The following is a 13,825-nucleotide window of genomic DNA, read 5'->3' on the forward strand; positions in this document are numbered from 1 at the left end:
AAGGAGGAAGCACAAAAATGAAGGAACAAAGGGTGAACAAATGCAGCAGTGATATTCACTGGACACTATGTTGAAAATGAACTATATAATTTGTGGAAGACGGAAGAACTGGGATAAACAGAAAGAGGTGACACTGTTCAAAAGGAATGTACTCATTATCTGACTTATGTAACTATAACCCCTCTGTATATCACCTTTACCATAACAATGTATTTTGAAAAGAAGAAAAAAAGACAACCTAGGACTGCCTTTGACCTTGACCACTCTCAAGTGTAAACTAAGAGACTATACACGATCAAGTTCACAGAAGGTAGCTTTCTGTAACAGGGAGAGGATACTTAGACATGGGAGGAAAGGTCCTGGAAGTTTCTGAGGATACCTGCAGGACTTACTCCTGACATCGAGTGCATCAGGAGGCAGCAAACAGAGTAATTAAAAGGGCATGAAGTCTGAATGTCACCTGCCTGGGTATGAAGCCCTCCTGTCTGTTACACAAATCTCACCTGTGATGAGATACCTAGCTCTAAAACCTAACCAGGGGTGCTTTATTTATGTGCTCAGGACTGCAAAGGCACAAAAGTGAATGAATCTCAAAGATAATGTGCTTCAGTGATTCTAATGTATTTCTATTTGAAGGTAGTAAGACACTAAATTGGATATCTCATCTTCTATAAAGATGCCCAGTAATTGGACTATTCCCTCAGATTGACTAGAGTAGAATCCCTGAAGGATTCCCTAGAATCAGGTATGCTAATAAACTCAGGAAACACCATGAATGATAATGTACCATGGAACAGGGACATTTCTCTGACTTGCTTCCTTAAAGATAACAATCTATTCCATAGCTGCAACTAACACAAAAATAAATGTAAACAAAGCTGGGCACTGGTATCTCATACCTATAATCTTAGCTATGCAGGAGGCTGAGATCTGAAGTTCATGGTTTGAAGCCAGCCTGGGCAAGAAAGTCTGTGAGATTATCTCTGATTAACCACCAAAAAGCCTAAAGTGGAGCTATGTTACAAACAGTAGAGCACTAGCCCTAAGCAAAATTCTCAGTGACAGTGCTCAGGTCCAGAGTCCCAGAGTACATGTACACACACAGGCGCACACGCACACATGCACGCATGCAGGCACGCGCACACACACACACACCAAACAAAAAAATGTGGAATCATTTTCAGTGTTCCAAGATGAAGCCTGAATTTAGATGCCCAGAATTTATTGCCCTTCTCTCAAACTCCTGACCATAACTGCTACACAAGCTTAGATTTTACATGTTTACAACTCAACATTATTATTCTATTATTCCCCCAATTAGCTTTTTTTTTTGTTTGGTCCCAGTCTTGGGACTTGAACTCAGAGCCTTGGCACTATCCTTTAGCCTTTTTGCTCAAGGCTGGCACTCTACCACTGATTGCTCTACTTTTGGCTTTTTGCTTATTAATTAATGATAAGAGTCTCATGGACTTTCTTGCTTGGGTTGGCTTCAAATCATGATCTTCCTATCTCAGCCTGCTGAGTAAGTAGGATTACAGGTATGAGTCATTGGTATCTGGCTTTATGCCAATGTTCTTGTATTGATCCAGAGACTTGAACTCAGGGCTTAAGTGCTGTCCCTGAGCTTTTGCACTCAAGGCTAGCACTCTATTACCTGAGCCACGGCACCACTTCTGGCTTTTTGGTGGTTAATTTGAGATCGAAGTCTCATGGACTTTCCTGCCTGGGCTGGCTTTGAACTGTGATCCTCAGATCTCAGCCTCCTGAGTAGCTAGTAATGCAGGTGTGAGCCATCCATGACTGTTTGTAATACAGTTTGGGCACTGTCTCTGCGCTCTCCAGCTCAAGGTGAGTGCTCTACCACTTGAGCCACAGCTCCACTTCCAGTTTTCTGGTGGTTTATTGGAGATAAGAGTCTCACGGACTTTTTGCCTGGGCTGGCTTTGAACCATGATCCTCAGATCTCAGCCTCCTCAGTAGCTAGGATTACAGGTGTGAGCCACCAACGCCCAGCAATACCAACTTTCTTAATTTAACAATAACACTGTTCTCCTTATCATTAAGCTTTAAAATTATAGTCCCAATAATTGTTCCTTTGCAATACAATGTTCCTTCCCATTCTATTGCTACTAGTTTGTCAAGTATTTCTTGCCTAATACCTAGATTATATAGTGTCCTAACAGAAATATAAATGCTCTCACTTGTATCTACTTTCATCCTGCTTGTATACTAGTCTCCCTAACCCAGTGTTGATATCACAGCCTTTGTCCAAAAGTGTGCCCAACTTCCCATTGATTACTGTTCATAGCAACTCACTGAGAATCAACTCTACACCAGGAACACAAAAATGATTTTTCACAAGAGAAGACAGTCAAGATTCTTAGCATCTAATAGATATCTTTCTCTCCTTTTCCTGATCCAATCTGTTCAAGAGCCAAATCCCATTCACTTCTGTAGCCTGACAGTTCTACATCTTTCTTGATATATGGTATATTTTCTTTAAAAAAAAATTATTATAAAGGTGATGTACAGAGGGGTTATTGTTTCATAATTCAGGTAATGAGTACATTTCTTTTTGGACAATGTCACTCCTTCCCTTTCTCCCAGTTTGTCCCTCCTGTCTCCGCCCACAAGATGTACAGTTCATTTTCAATATAGTGTCCAGTGAGCAGCACTGCTGCATTTGTTCACCCTTTGTCCCTCCATTTCTGTGGATTCATGGCATCGTTTTTACCGTAGCCTGATCATTTTATTTAAAACTCATAACTAAATTGTACTGTGTATCCCTTAAACCAAGTGCTTGGAATTGGAAATGCTCTAGATGTTTTACAAAATATTTTGAATATTTACATGTACATAATGGGATATCTGGAATGAGACCAAAGTCTCATATAGCCTTAGACATACAGCCTGAGGGTAATTTCGTATGATATTTTTAGTGTGCTTGCATTTGATTTCATTTGATGGGGATATTAGGCTAGAACTTTTTTTTTTTTTTTAAATTTTAGAGCATTTTGGATTTTGGAATTCTGGCTTAAGGATGCTCAACCTGTATTTTTATATTTATTTTATTTTATCTTATTTTTTATTTTTTTAAAACAAGATCTTATTAAAAGCCCAGATTGGCCTTGAACTTGCTATCTAGCCCCAAATGACCCCAAACAGGATTCCAAATGCCAGTTTTATTGGTGTATACCATCATGTCTGGTTTGTCAACCTGTCTTTAAATTTTTCACATATTCAGATATCACCCTATTTTTAATATTCTAGAAGGCCTTCTCAGGTCAGTCTGGCCTTCTTTAGAAGCTTGACTACACCTATGGTGAAGCTTCATGCTTAAATGTTCGCTGAGAATTCATTACAGGTGTTGACCTGATACAGTTTTAGAAAACCTAATTGCATAGGTTTCTAAAACTGGTAAGACTTTATTAAAAAGTTCCAGGCTTCTGCCATCTTTTCAGATATACACTCTCCCTAACTACTGACATGCCTGCTGACTATAAAGAAGTCTAGCAACAGTATTAATACAATCATAAACAAGCTGCCATGTTCACTTCTACACCAAAGCTTTCAAGGAAGATCTAACAGCCTACTTACCTGCCACCCACAGCAAAATCAGAGATTGCATAATAATAGGACTTGAGGACTTTGGGATCATTAAAAACTTCATCTCCAAAAGTGTTTAGACGATTTAGAGTTACTCTGATGTCAGTGGCAGTTACCCATTCCTACAGGAAAAAAAGATAAAAACAGAAACACAAATGAGAAAGGGCTAAAGATGAGACATAGAAGTGTAACGACAATTTTTAAATAGTTCACATATCATATTTAACTTATGCTCTTTCCTTGTATCAGGTCTATGGAAATAGTGATTCCTTTAATTCCTTACTTATTTTTCTCTTGAGTCTCTTACCTTCTTGGATAATCACAGACATTGTAACTGTATCACTCTGTTTCAAAAATCAATACAGCTGGGCTGGGAAGGTGGCTCAGTGGTAGAGGGCTTGCCTTGCATGCCTGGGGCCCTGGGTTCGATTCCTCAGCATCACATAAGCAAAAAGAAAAAAGCCAGTAGTGGCGCTGTGGCTCAAGTTGTAGAGCGCTAGCCTTGAGCTGAAGAGCTGAGGCACAGCGCCTAGGCCCAGAGTTCAGGCCCCACGACCGGACCAAAAAAAACCAAACAAACTAATACAGTTAATTTCTTTATAAAACTATGAAGAGTCTTAAAATGAGCACACCTTTTGAAACCAAGCATATATTAGGCACTCAGTGTTCATGTCCCTTCTCTCCATCCCAAATCCACAATCCAGATATAGTCAGAGAACATACCAGATATTCTGGTCATTGCCTCCCACTGCAAATTTGGTACCACTGATCCCTTTCTCTGGACCCAGCTCCTACTGATGGATCCAGTCATGTACAAAACAACATGTCACTATACTGACCTGTACCATTCAGATGTAGCCTGAATTTGACTTGCTCTTTCCCACAGCACTCTGGGCACTCTTAAGTTAAAATTGTTACACTCTCCCAAATCTCTATTTCCTTCTCCTGACTTATTTATATTGTCTATTTCACTACATTCTGTTTTTATCACTTGACAGTAAGCATTAGGAGGGTAGGAAACAAATACCTGGTTTTGTTTACTGCATATTCCTAGTGTTTAGCATGCAGCCGTTGTGCAAATAATATTTGTTGAGTGAATATGTTTGAAGAAACCATATCTGATCAAGTTGGCAAGTGTACTTTAACAGTAGAAGACAAGAATACAGGTGGCAACCCGGCACCAGCGGTTCACGCCAGTAATCCTAGCTACTCAGAAGGCTGAGATCTGAGGTTTGAAGCTAGCCAACGGCAGGAAAGTCTGTGAAACTCTTATCTCCAATAAACTACTCAGAAAAAGCTAGAAGTGGCGCTGTGGCTCAAGTGGTAGGGCGCTTGAGCACAGAGAGACTCAGGGACAGCACCCAGGCCCAGAGTTTAAGCCCCAGGACCAGCAAACCAAAAAAAGAAAAAGAAAAAAGGAATAAAGGTTGCACAGTCCCCTCCCCCCCACCTCCCCGCCAGGCTTTATGAGATCTAAGACCTTATAATAAAGGCCCTTTCGTTGAGCTAATTTTATCAGATGCTCACATGGTTAAATAATGATCCTAATGAATCATGTCTGCCAGCACCACACCCTGTACAGTCCCTTTCCATGCTGGGTCTGAGCTGGAGTGTGTGGAGCTGGTTCTGTTGGAGGGGACACCAGCAATGAGACACGAGCAGAGGCTTGGGAAGCACTGGTCATTGGGACTTGCCCTCTTGGATACTTCCTCCACCACATGGAAAAGCCAAGCCTAGCCACCTTAGGAAAGAAGACCAGGCAAGGGAGGGAGAAGGGGAGGGGGAGGGGGAGGGGGAGGGGGAGGGGGAGCAGCTAGACACTGTATGTCACAATCACCTTCACCATTGTAAAGAACAAGTACAGAAATGTAGACATCTATGCTTCCAGAAGGTTCCCCATGAGAGCAAGAGACACACTTCTAAGAACCATTGCCTTAAACTATGCCAAACACCTGGCAAATAGAACAACATGGAGAGCTCATAAAAGTTAATCTTCATGAAGCTTCAAGTATAATTAGAAAGGAGAAGAGATGATGATTTCACCATATCCAAACTTGGAACTCAGTAACAACTCCCACTCATGGCCACAAAGGTAGGAATCTGGTATTCTTCTATAACATAAGAAGCTAAACATATCTCTAGTGCTTATTATATCTTCTACAGGCTACATCTTCACCACACCTCCCCTTTAGAAAAGAGAACGAAAACTTCTCCAAAGTTGATGCTAAGCCAATTATTTTCATAATGTACATCTTTAAAAGAGCAGACTCTGAAGCCAGATTTCAAAAATTTTGAATCTCAGTCCTGCCATTTAAAACTGTGATTTAGGACAAGTAACATCCTTCCTGAGATGATTCTGCTTCTGTAAAATGGAATAATAAAAGTAACTTATAGAATTAAGATGACAGTTAAGAGAATTAATATAGCTTAGCACAGTGCTTGATACATTATAGCACAAATAATTGTTCAAAAAATGCTGTTGTTTTAAATAATACATGCTAACTAATACTCAAATACAATAGAACCAAGAAGTTTCTCCCAGCAAACTACAGAAAGAAACACAAGGCAGGGAAATGGACCCACAGGGAAACACTCTCATTTTTTGGCATTGCTCAAAACCACACAACCAAATTAGAAAATGAGCCCTTGAATAAAATAATATTTTCCCCCCCGGGGGGGGGAAAAGATGAAAGAAGTCCAGAAAAGACAGGTGCTAGTGGCTCCCACTTATAATCCTAGCTACTGGAGGCTGAGAGTTGAGGATCACAGTTCAAAGCCAAGTTGGGTAGGAAAGCCCATGAGACTCTTATGTCTAATTAACCCTCCTTTCCCCTCACAGGTGGTTAAAACACTAAAAAGAGCCAGAGGGGCTGGGAAAGTGGCCCAGTGGTAGAGCGCTTGCCTTGCACACATGAGGCCCTGGGTTCAATTCCTCAGTACCACATAAGCAGAGAAAGCTGGAAGTGGTGCTGTGGCTCAAGTGGTAGATCTGAGGGACAGTGCCCAGACCCAGAGTTCAGGACCCACGACTGACAAAAAAAAAGAAAGCCAGAAGTAGAGCTGTGCATCATATGGTAGAGCACTAGCCTTGAGCAAAAGAAGCTCAGAAACAGCGCCCAGACCTTGAGTTCAAGCACCAGGACCAGCACACACCCAACAAACCCCCAGAACTTTCTATTTAGAAGTCATACACTGCTTATCATAAATGAGCACAGCACTGCAAAACCATGTCAGGTCTTTCTTGTACAGGTGCCACTTGAGTTAGATGCTCACTTAGCCACGTGACAGTTGCACCTCCCATTCTGTGCTGAAGTACTGAGAATGGCACATAGCTCGCCAGTATCTCCATAATTATACACAAAGTTCCCAGAGATTCCATATCAGGATATATAAGGAATATATATGCACACAGAATTGAACAAAAAGCAATCTTTTACTCTTTCTACACTTGGACAGGAAAAGGGTTCTATTTAACACTTTCAGCAAAACCATAAACTGATACTCTGTCACTAACTCCTGGCCTTTCTGGAAGTAAGACAGTTCTCTCAGTGACAGTCAAAAGTGCCAGACAAATCCAAAGTGTCCTCATATATAATCCTGAAGGCAGGTGGCATTTTAAATTCTTCAATTGTTTCCTCTTGCTAATTTTAAGGAATTTACTTTTCTTTGTCAAATCAAGAAGAGGTCATAAAGGACACAGGAAAACTGGACAGTTAGGTCAAGTATCCTCTTCAAAATATCAGAAGTACAAGTTTTTACCTCAAACACAAAGACTAAAGTTGAAACTGTTCAGTTTTTTTCAAGTTTGCAAAAGTTGACATCCCAAGATGTGGCTACAAGTTTCTACATCAACCAGGCTTTAGTAAGGAAAGGACCTTCCTTGAGTTATTAATAGTACCAGGAGCACAGCATAAAATCAAGCTGCCTGTCTGTGGAAGCAGATTCTCCTCGGGCCCCTCCCCTGGCAGTGGGAGTCCACCCTCACTGCCATCATCCTCTCCCACCTGGTAGGCAACATGAACTGACTCCCCTCCACCCTGGAAGTGCTTACCTGCAGCACAGGGCTATTGTCAAAGTTGTAGGCGCTGGGCCTTCCTTCCAAGGTTGAAAAGGCCACATTGCCCCCAGTGAGGGGAGAAATGTCACTGAATTCATCTGTACACAGGGGCTGCTGCTCATCCTCTCCCGTTCTGATGAAGCCTCGGTTGGCCTTGGAGTAGGTGTTCTCACAGGAGCCGCTGTAGTACTGGTATGGGACCCAGGGCCCATCTTCCCTAGTGCGCTTATAAATGGCAAAGCTCTCTGGGCGGCTGGTGTGGAACTTGAGGCGCACATAGGTGATATCAAATGCTTTACCTGTGGGACAAACACATCAGAGTTCACAAATGTAGGCGAATGTAAGACACCCCTACCCCCTGATTCCTGGTTTGGTTTAAAGAGGATCCGGATCCAGGTCATCCTGTGTAGTTTTAGACATTAGTCTAGGAAGATTCCAGAAAACTTAGCACCCTGGTTTTGTGTGACAGGCCATCCTAAAACTAGAAATAATGTACATTTCCCCACAAAATGACAAATTACAGCTGAGTTCATACACTGGCTCCAAAGACCTAATCATGACATGCTGATATTTTGTTTGCAGTGAAAACTGGCAGTGTAAATGCAGTGTTAACATTTTACTAACATTTTTTAAATAAAACTGAATAAAAAGTTCATTCTTAATACTGATACTTGAACAAAAGTTTAAGAAAGGAATATAGTTACTGACTTTCTAAATGGGTTTTCTGAGCACTTTAATACACAAATGTGTGTATGTATGTGCATGCATATTTGTATGTGTGTACACACATGCACATGCTGATAGTGGAGCTTGAACGCTAACCCTTCGTTTTTTTCCATTCAAGTATGTCACTCTACCACTTGAGCCATAGCCTTTCTTATGAAAGGGATGGCCTGATTACTAGCCAGTGTATCCTCAGAAGGGTAAAGGAAATAACATGCAACTGTTATTAATTATCACTCGCTCACATATTAGGCCTTTTTAAAAAAATAATCTGACAGTATCCTTTACCACTGCTACATTATAATAAAGATCACACTTTGGTCAACAAGTATTTACTGAACACAACTACATGCTCAATCCTACTGTGGGACAGAACATTTTAGACATAAAGGTTCCCTTCCCTTAAGGAGCCTACAGTTTTTCCCCTAACTGAATAAACTCTTCAGGAAGAACCACCGACCTTCTCCTTCAAAGACTACCTCCTACAAGAGGAACTGGGGCCCTTCCAGAATGGTAAGGAGAGATTTCTGCTATGAGTCTAGGCCTAGTCTTTCAATCTGGCTTCATCTACAATAAAACAGATATCAGATGTCAGGTCTGATTCTAGATCTTAGCAGAAATCTGATTACCTTTGCCTGTATATATGAAGCAGGCTTACACACAAATACAATCATGAACACAAACCTAAAGGCATGAGGGAAAGAACAGAGGATTAGGCATGATGAGGCTCATCAGGGCAGAGCGCTTTCATTTATTAACTGGTTGACTTTTGCTGTAACTTCTTTTCCTGTAAAAATAAACGTGTCCTACCTACCTCAAAGAGTTTCTTGCACAAAGTCAATTAATTAGTGCAAGCATAAGGCATTATTATACTAAAGTTTCTGTAGAAAACTCTTGAACTAGAATCCTGGATATAAGGATCTGAACTAGAATCCTGGATAAAAGGATTTGATGATATGCCAGGAACTACCTAATACAGTTACCAAAATACACCACACAAACGTACATCTTCAGCTGGCATAACCTAACACTTGGATTACTCAAATATAGTTGACAAGTACAGTTCTTGTTACAAAAAAAAAAAAGTTTAATTGTATCTCTTCACTAAGTAAAAAAATGTCAAAATGTCGCCTTTGAATAAGGATGAAGTGAGTACAGTATCTGGGACATTCTATGGACTTACTAAGACATTTCAGAATGGGCAGAAAAAAAAAAACACAAAACTTGATGTTCCTCATGTTTTGGTGGCTTGGGATGTTCACAAACTTAAGTCACTAACCTGCACATTATGTATTACCTTTGCTTTTCCTTACTCTCTACTTTTCTGGCATCTCATTGTTCTTTAGCAACCCTAACTTACAGCAAACATTTGAAATACATCTGCATCTACAGCCACTTGGGCTGAAATCAGAGACACAGAGCCTCAGGTGGCAAAAATATCCAGAAAGCAATCTTGCTAGCATTCAGCTCTGAGGCAGCTGGCCTGAAGGCTCAGCTTCATCTTCAGAGCTGTTTTTTCCTGTTCTTTCTTCTAGCCACATATGGAAGAGGAAAAGCAGCTCTGCTGTCACCTGTCTGTAAAGTTCAGACACACTTCCTCCCAATGAGACAGCCATGTGCACTGCCCTGAGCCAATCAATCCATAGTGTATCCAGAAAGTGTGCTTCCATATAATGATTATAGGACAGAGGCAGGGAGGGCATCATGCACAGAGATCAAGAGACATTTCCTAAAGGAAAAGGCATCTAGATCCAAGACCTGAGAAATGCTTAGAATTAGCTAAGCAGATGGCTGGTGGTTTAGAAGTCTGAAAAAGCATACATAAAAGAGAAGAGAGGAGTATTAGATAGACAGAACTAGAGAGAAGGGCTGGAGATAAACTAAAAAAATACAAAGCATGAGAATAACCCCAACATGATAGCAACAGCCACGGATGGATTTACACCTAGAAATACACGCTCCAATTTGACTTTCTAAGACCACAGAATGGAGATGAAGTTGGAAGACACAGGACTGAAGATAGATAAGAAGTTGTAGCAGTAATCCAGAAGACATGATAAAGCCTGAACTAGACACATGCACAGCAGAATGAAGAGAAATGACTGGACTGGACTGTAGGAATGAAACATGGGTACATAGTACCCAGTGGAGTGGGATCAGCCTTCCTCTACTTAAACCCTACTAGCTCTCTGTCACTGTCAAAGCTGCTTTTCCTCATGATTTTCCTTCTACAATGAGGTAGACGGATTAAGCATAACATCCAGATTTCTAGTTTAAAAATTGCCAAATGTAGAACAGTACCATTTACTACTAAATCAAAAATAGTAAATAAGAAAGACTGGAGACAGAAGCTGAGGTAATTAGGGGAGATGACCTGGGCATCTATCCTGAACATCATGAGCCGGGATATGATAAAGACACCTGCACATCCATGTTCACTGCTGCACTATTCACAATAGCCAAGATATGAAAACAGTCCAGATGTCCCACAATAAATGAGTGGATCCAAAAAAAATGTGGTACCTATACACAATGGAATTTTCACAGCCATTAGAAAGAATAATGCCATTTGCAGGGAAATGAACAGAACTATAACGAGTCGTGTTAAGTGAGATAAGCCAAGCTCGCAGAGACAAACAGCACATGTTCTCTCTGAGATGTGGAAATTAGATCTAAGAGACACTGGGATATGATAAATTATACAGGACTCTAGATACTCACAGAGTGAGACCAAAAGAAGATATCCTTAGAAGAGAAACAAAAAGATGTAGTATCTATGTGCCTCTTCATATTTACATAAAATTATAGAGAAATGAACTCCAAAATATGGAAACAAGAGATTCTCTTTAATTTTTTTTATTTTTTGATGATTGTCTTATTTTCTTTATATATGGTGTATTCAAGTGTATATCTTCAGGAAGGTGGGGGGAGGGTATAGAACTCAAGAAAACATGGTAAAAAAGGGGGGTGGGTGGGAGATGGGAAGGGATGGGAAGGGGAAACAAAGGAGGAGGCAACAATGCTTGATAAGAAATGTACTCATTACCTTGCTCATGTAATTATAACCCCTCTGTATGGTATTTTCACAATAAGAAAGAAAGAAAGAAAGAAAGAAAGAAAGAAAGAAAGAAAGAAAGAAAGAAAGAAAGAAAGAAAGAAAGAAAGAAAGACAGAAAGAAAGACAGAAAGAAAGACAGAAAGAAAGAAAGAAAGACAGAAAGAAAGACAGAAAGAAAGACAGAAAGAAAGAAAGAAAGACAGAAAGAAAGACAGAAAGAAAGACAGAAAGAAAGACAGAAAGAAAGAAAGAAAGACAGAAAGAAAGACAGAAAGAAAGACAGAAAGAAAGAAAGAAAGAAAGAAAGAAAGAAAGAAAGAAAGAAAGAAAGAAAGAAAGAAAGAAAGGAAAGAAAGAAAAGAAAGAAAGAAGGAAGGAAAGAAAGAAAGAAAGGAAGAAAGGAAGGAAGGAAGGAAGGAAGGAAAGAAAGAAAAAGAAAGAAAATGGTGAAAAAATGCAGCCGTGGAGCTCACTGGACACAGAAGAAACTGTGGGTAGATATGGGAAGGAGGGGTTAGAAAAGAGTAAGGGAACAGAAGACACTTTACGAAAGGAAATGTACTCAATACCTGACTCATATAACTATAATCACCTTTGTAGTAACAATAAATCAATTTTCTTAGAAAGGAGATGAATTCAATTTCAGATACACTAGACTTGAGGTGCCAGCAGATTATCTAAACAAGAGAAAGTATCTAGAATGTAGCTGAATCCAAGTGGCCTGAGTTGGATGTGCGGTTCATGGGAGTGTAGATGGATGGTGAAACTTTGGGTATGGTGGAAACCAATGAGTAAATATGTTTCATGAGAACAGAGCTGGCTTTCATGATCACCCAGACAGAAGATGAGTCAACAACTCAGTTGTGCATCGCTGACCAAGAGGAGAAGCTATGAAAAGGAGTTTGAGAAGGGAACTACCAATGACGCTAGAATCTTCTAAGAATCAGTAAGACAGTGCTTAAGAAGCAGAGCCACAATGAGGTCACCACACATTTAAGGAGCTCCAGGGGACAGGAAGCATAGTCCTTGCACTTGTGATGGTTGATAGTGATGCAGATAGTATGGTCAGCCTGCATTAGGCTGAAGGGGAACCAGAAGGAGATGATACTGGAAGAAATATAGGGTCAAGGCAAGATTTTTGTTTCTTCCTTTTTAGTGTTCATGTAGGAAAGATGAGCATATGTACTGCGGCTGTGCTAGGATCTACAGAGAGGGAAAGGCTGAAAGTACAGGGTAAAAATGAAGGTGGGAATCAGTGCTGGTTTGGTGGACTGGCTTCACACAAAAACAGCTTCCTTGCTTTCCAACTGCAAGCTTTAAGGCATAAAAGTTGAAACTAATAGCTCCTCATGCCACGCCGGTGTAGTGAAAACCAGGGGCACTTGTGCTCAAGTTTGAGGGGAAAGCCAGTGGGTAAAACTGGGTGTAAGGAAGGGAGATCTGACTGGGGAATAGGAGGCTTACTGGACAGAGACAGGCAACTGAGAAGAGGATAAAGATGGTGATTCTCTGTAACATCTGAAGCAGCATGTAGCTCATCTTTCATTAGGTAATAGGAGACCAGTAAGACAAGGAGATGAAGTTGCTTCCAGGAATTTGGAATATGGTCTGGATAAACAAGAAACTGGAATGGAGGGACTATGTATGGTGTGAGTAACCTGTATTATCCACAATTATCTTTAACCAAAGATAATCAAGAACTGGAAAACTGAAGAGCCTATTTTTATTCTGTCAAATAGCTGCAACTGAGAACTACCATGACCTCTCTCTCTCTAACAATACTTTATTGGTCCATCTTATTCATGACACATTGACAGAGTAAGATCGAGGTAACTGATGGGTGAATAGAAAATACATGCTTGTCTTCTGATAACCTTTAAGGGAAAGGAGCTGAATCACATGGTTTAGGAAATGAGTAAGTACAAGTGTGGACGAATTCCAGCAACTATACAACTGGAACATCTTCCACTGCTCACCTCATATTCACGCACAGGAACATGAACCATGGATATACACACCCTCGAGAAAATATTTAGCTTCTGAACCTCCTACTGCCTCTCCTCCTCCCCCTGCCACATTCCTTCCATAAACAAAAGAAACTCAAGTGCAGATGTTTAGAACAGAGCACACAAAATTAAGTAATATGCTCTGCCCTAAATCCTACTGTTCACACTAGCTGAGGGAATGAGAGATGGGAAGGGGGCTGTCTGAACAATGAGAATTCAGCCTGTCTACGAGCAAGGCCAAGCCAAAGAATTCCATTTAGGCCTCCTACGTGGTGAAGTATTTCTAATCTCTCTGAGTAGGGTAAGAAACTCTTCCTGTCTTAAGAATTGGATTCAGGCGCTGACTGCTGGGGGAACATAAATGCTTCTCTGTTA

The 13,825-nt window shown here is 40.6% G+C and overlaps 1 protein-coding gene across 1 annotated transcript in view; it reads right to left on the bottom strand.

Annotated features, from left to right (window-relative positions):
* Nucleotides 1–13,825, bottom strand: part of Lamc1 (laminin subunit gamma 1) — a 117,317-nt gene that overhangs the window by 37,816 nt on the left and 65,676 nt on the right. Inside the window, exons 2-3 of the mRNA XM_070034299.1 lie at nt 7,658–7,962; nt 3,598–3,728 (exon numbers count right to left, since the gene is read on the bottom strand). Of these exons, the coding sequence (XP_069890400.1) occupies nt 3,598–3,728; nt 7,658–7,962 (436 nt within the window). The remainder of the gene's footprint in view (nt 1–3,597; nt 3,729–7,657; nt 7,963–13,825) is intronic.

The sequence above is a fragment of the Dipodomys merriami genome, unplaced genomic scaffold, assembly GCF_024711535.1.
Source record: "Dipodomys merriami isolate MVZ:Mamm:240054 unplaced genomic scaffold, mDipMer1.0.p SCAF_24, whole genome shotgun sequence".
Classification (NCBI taxonomy): Eukaryota; Metazoa; Chordata; class Mammalia; order Rodentia; family Heteromyidae; genus Dipodomys; species Dipodomys merriami.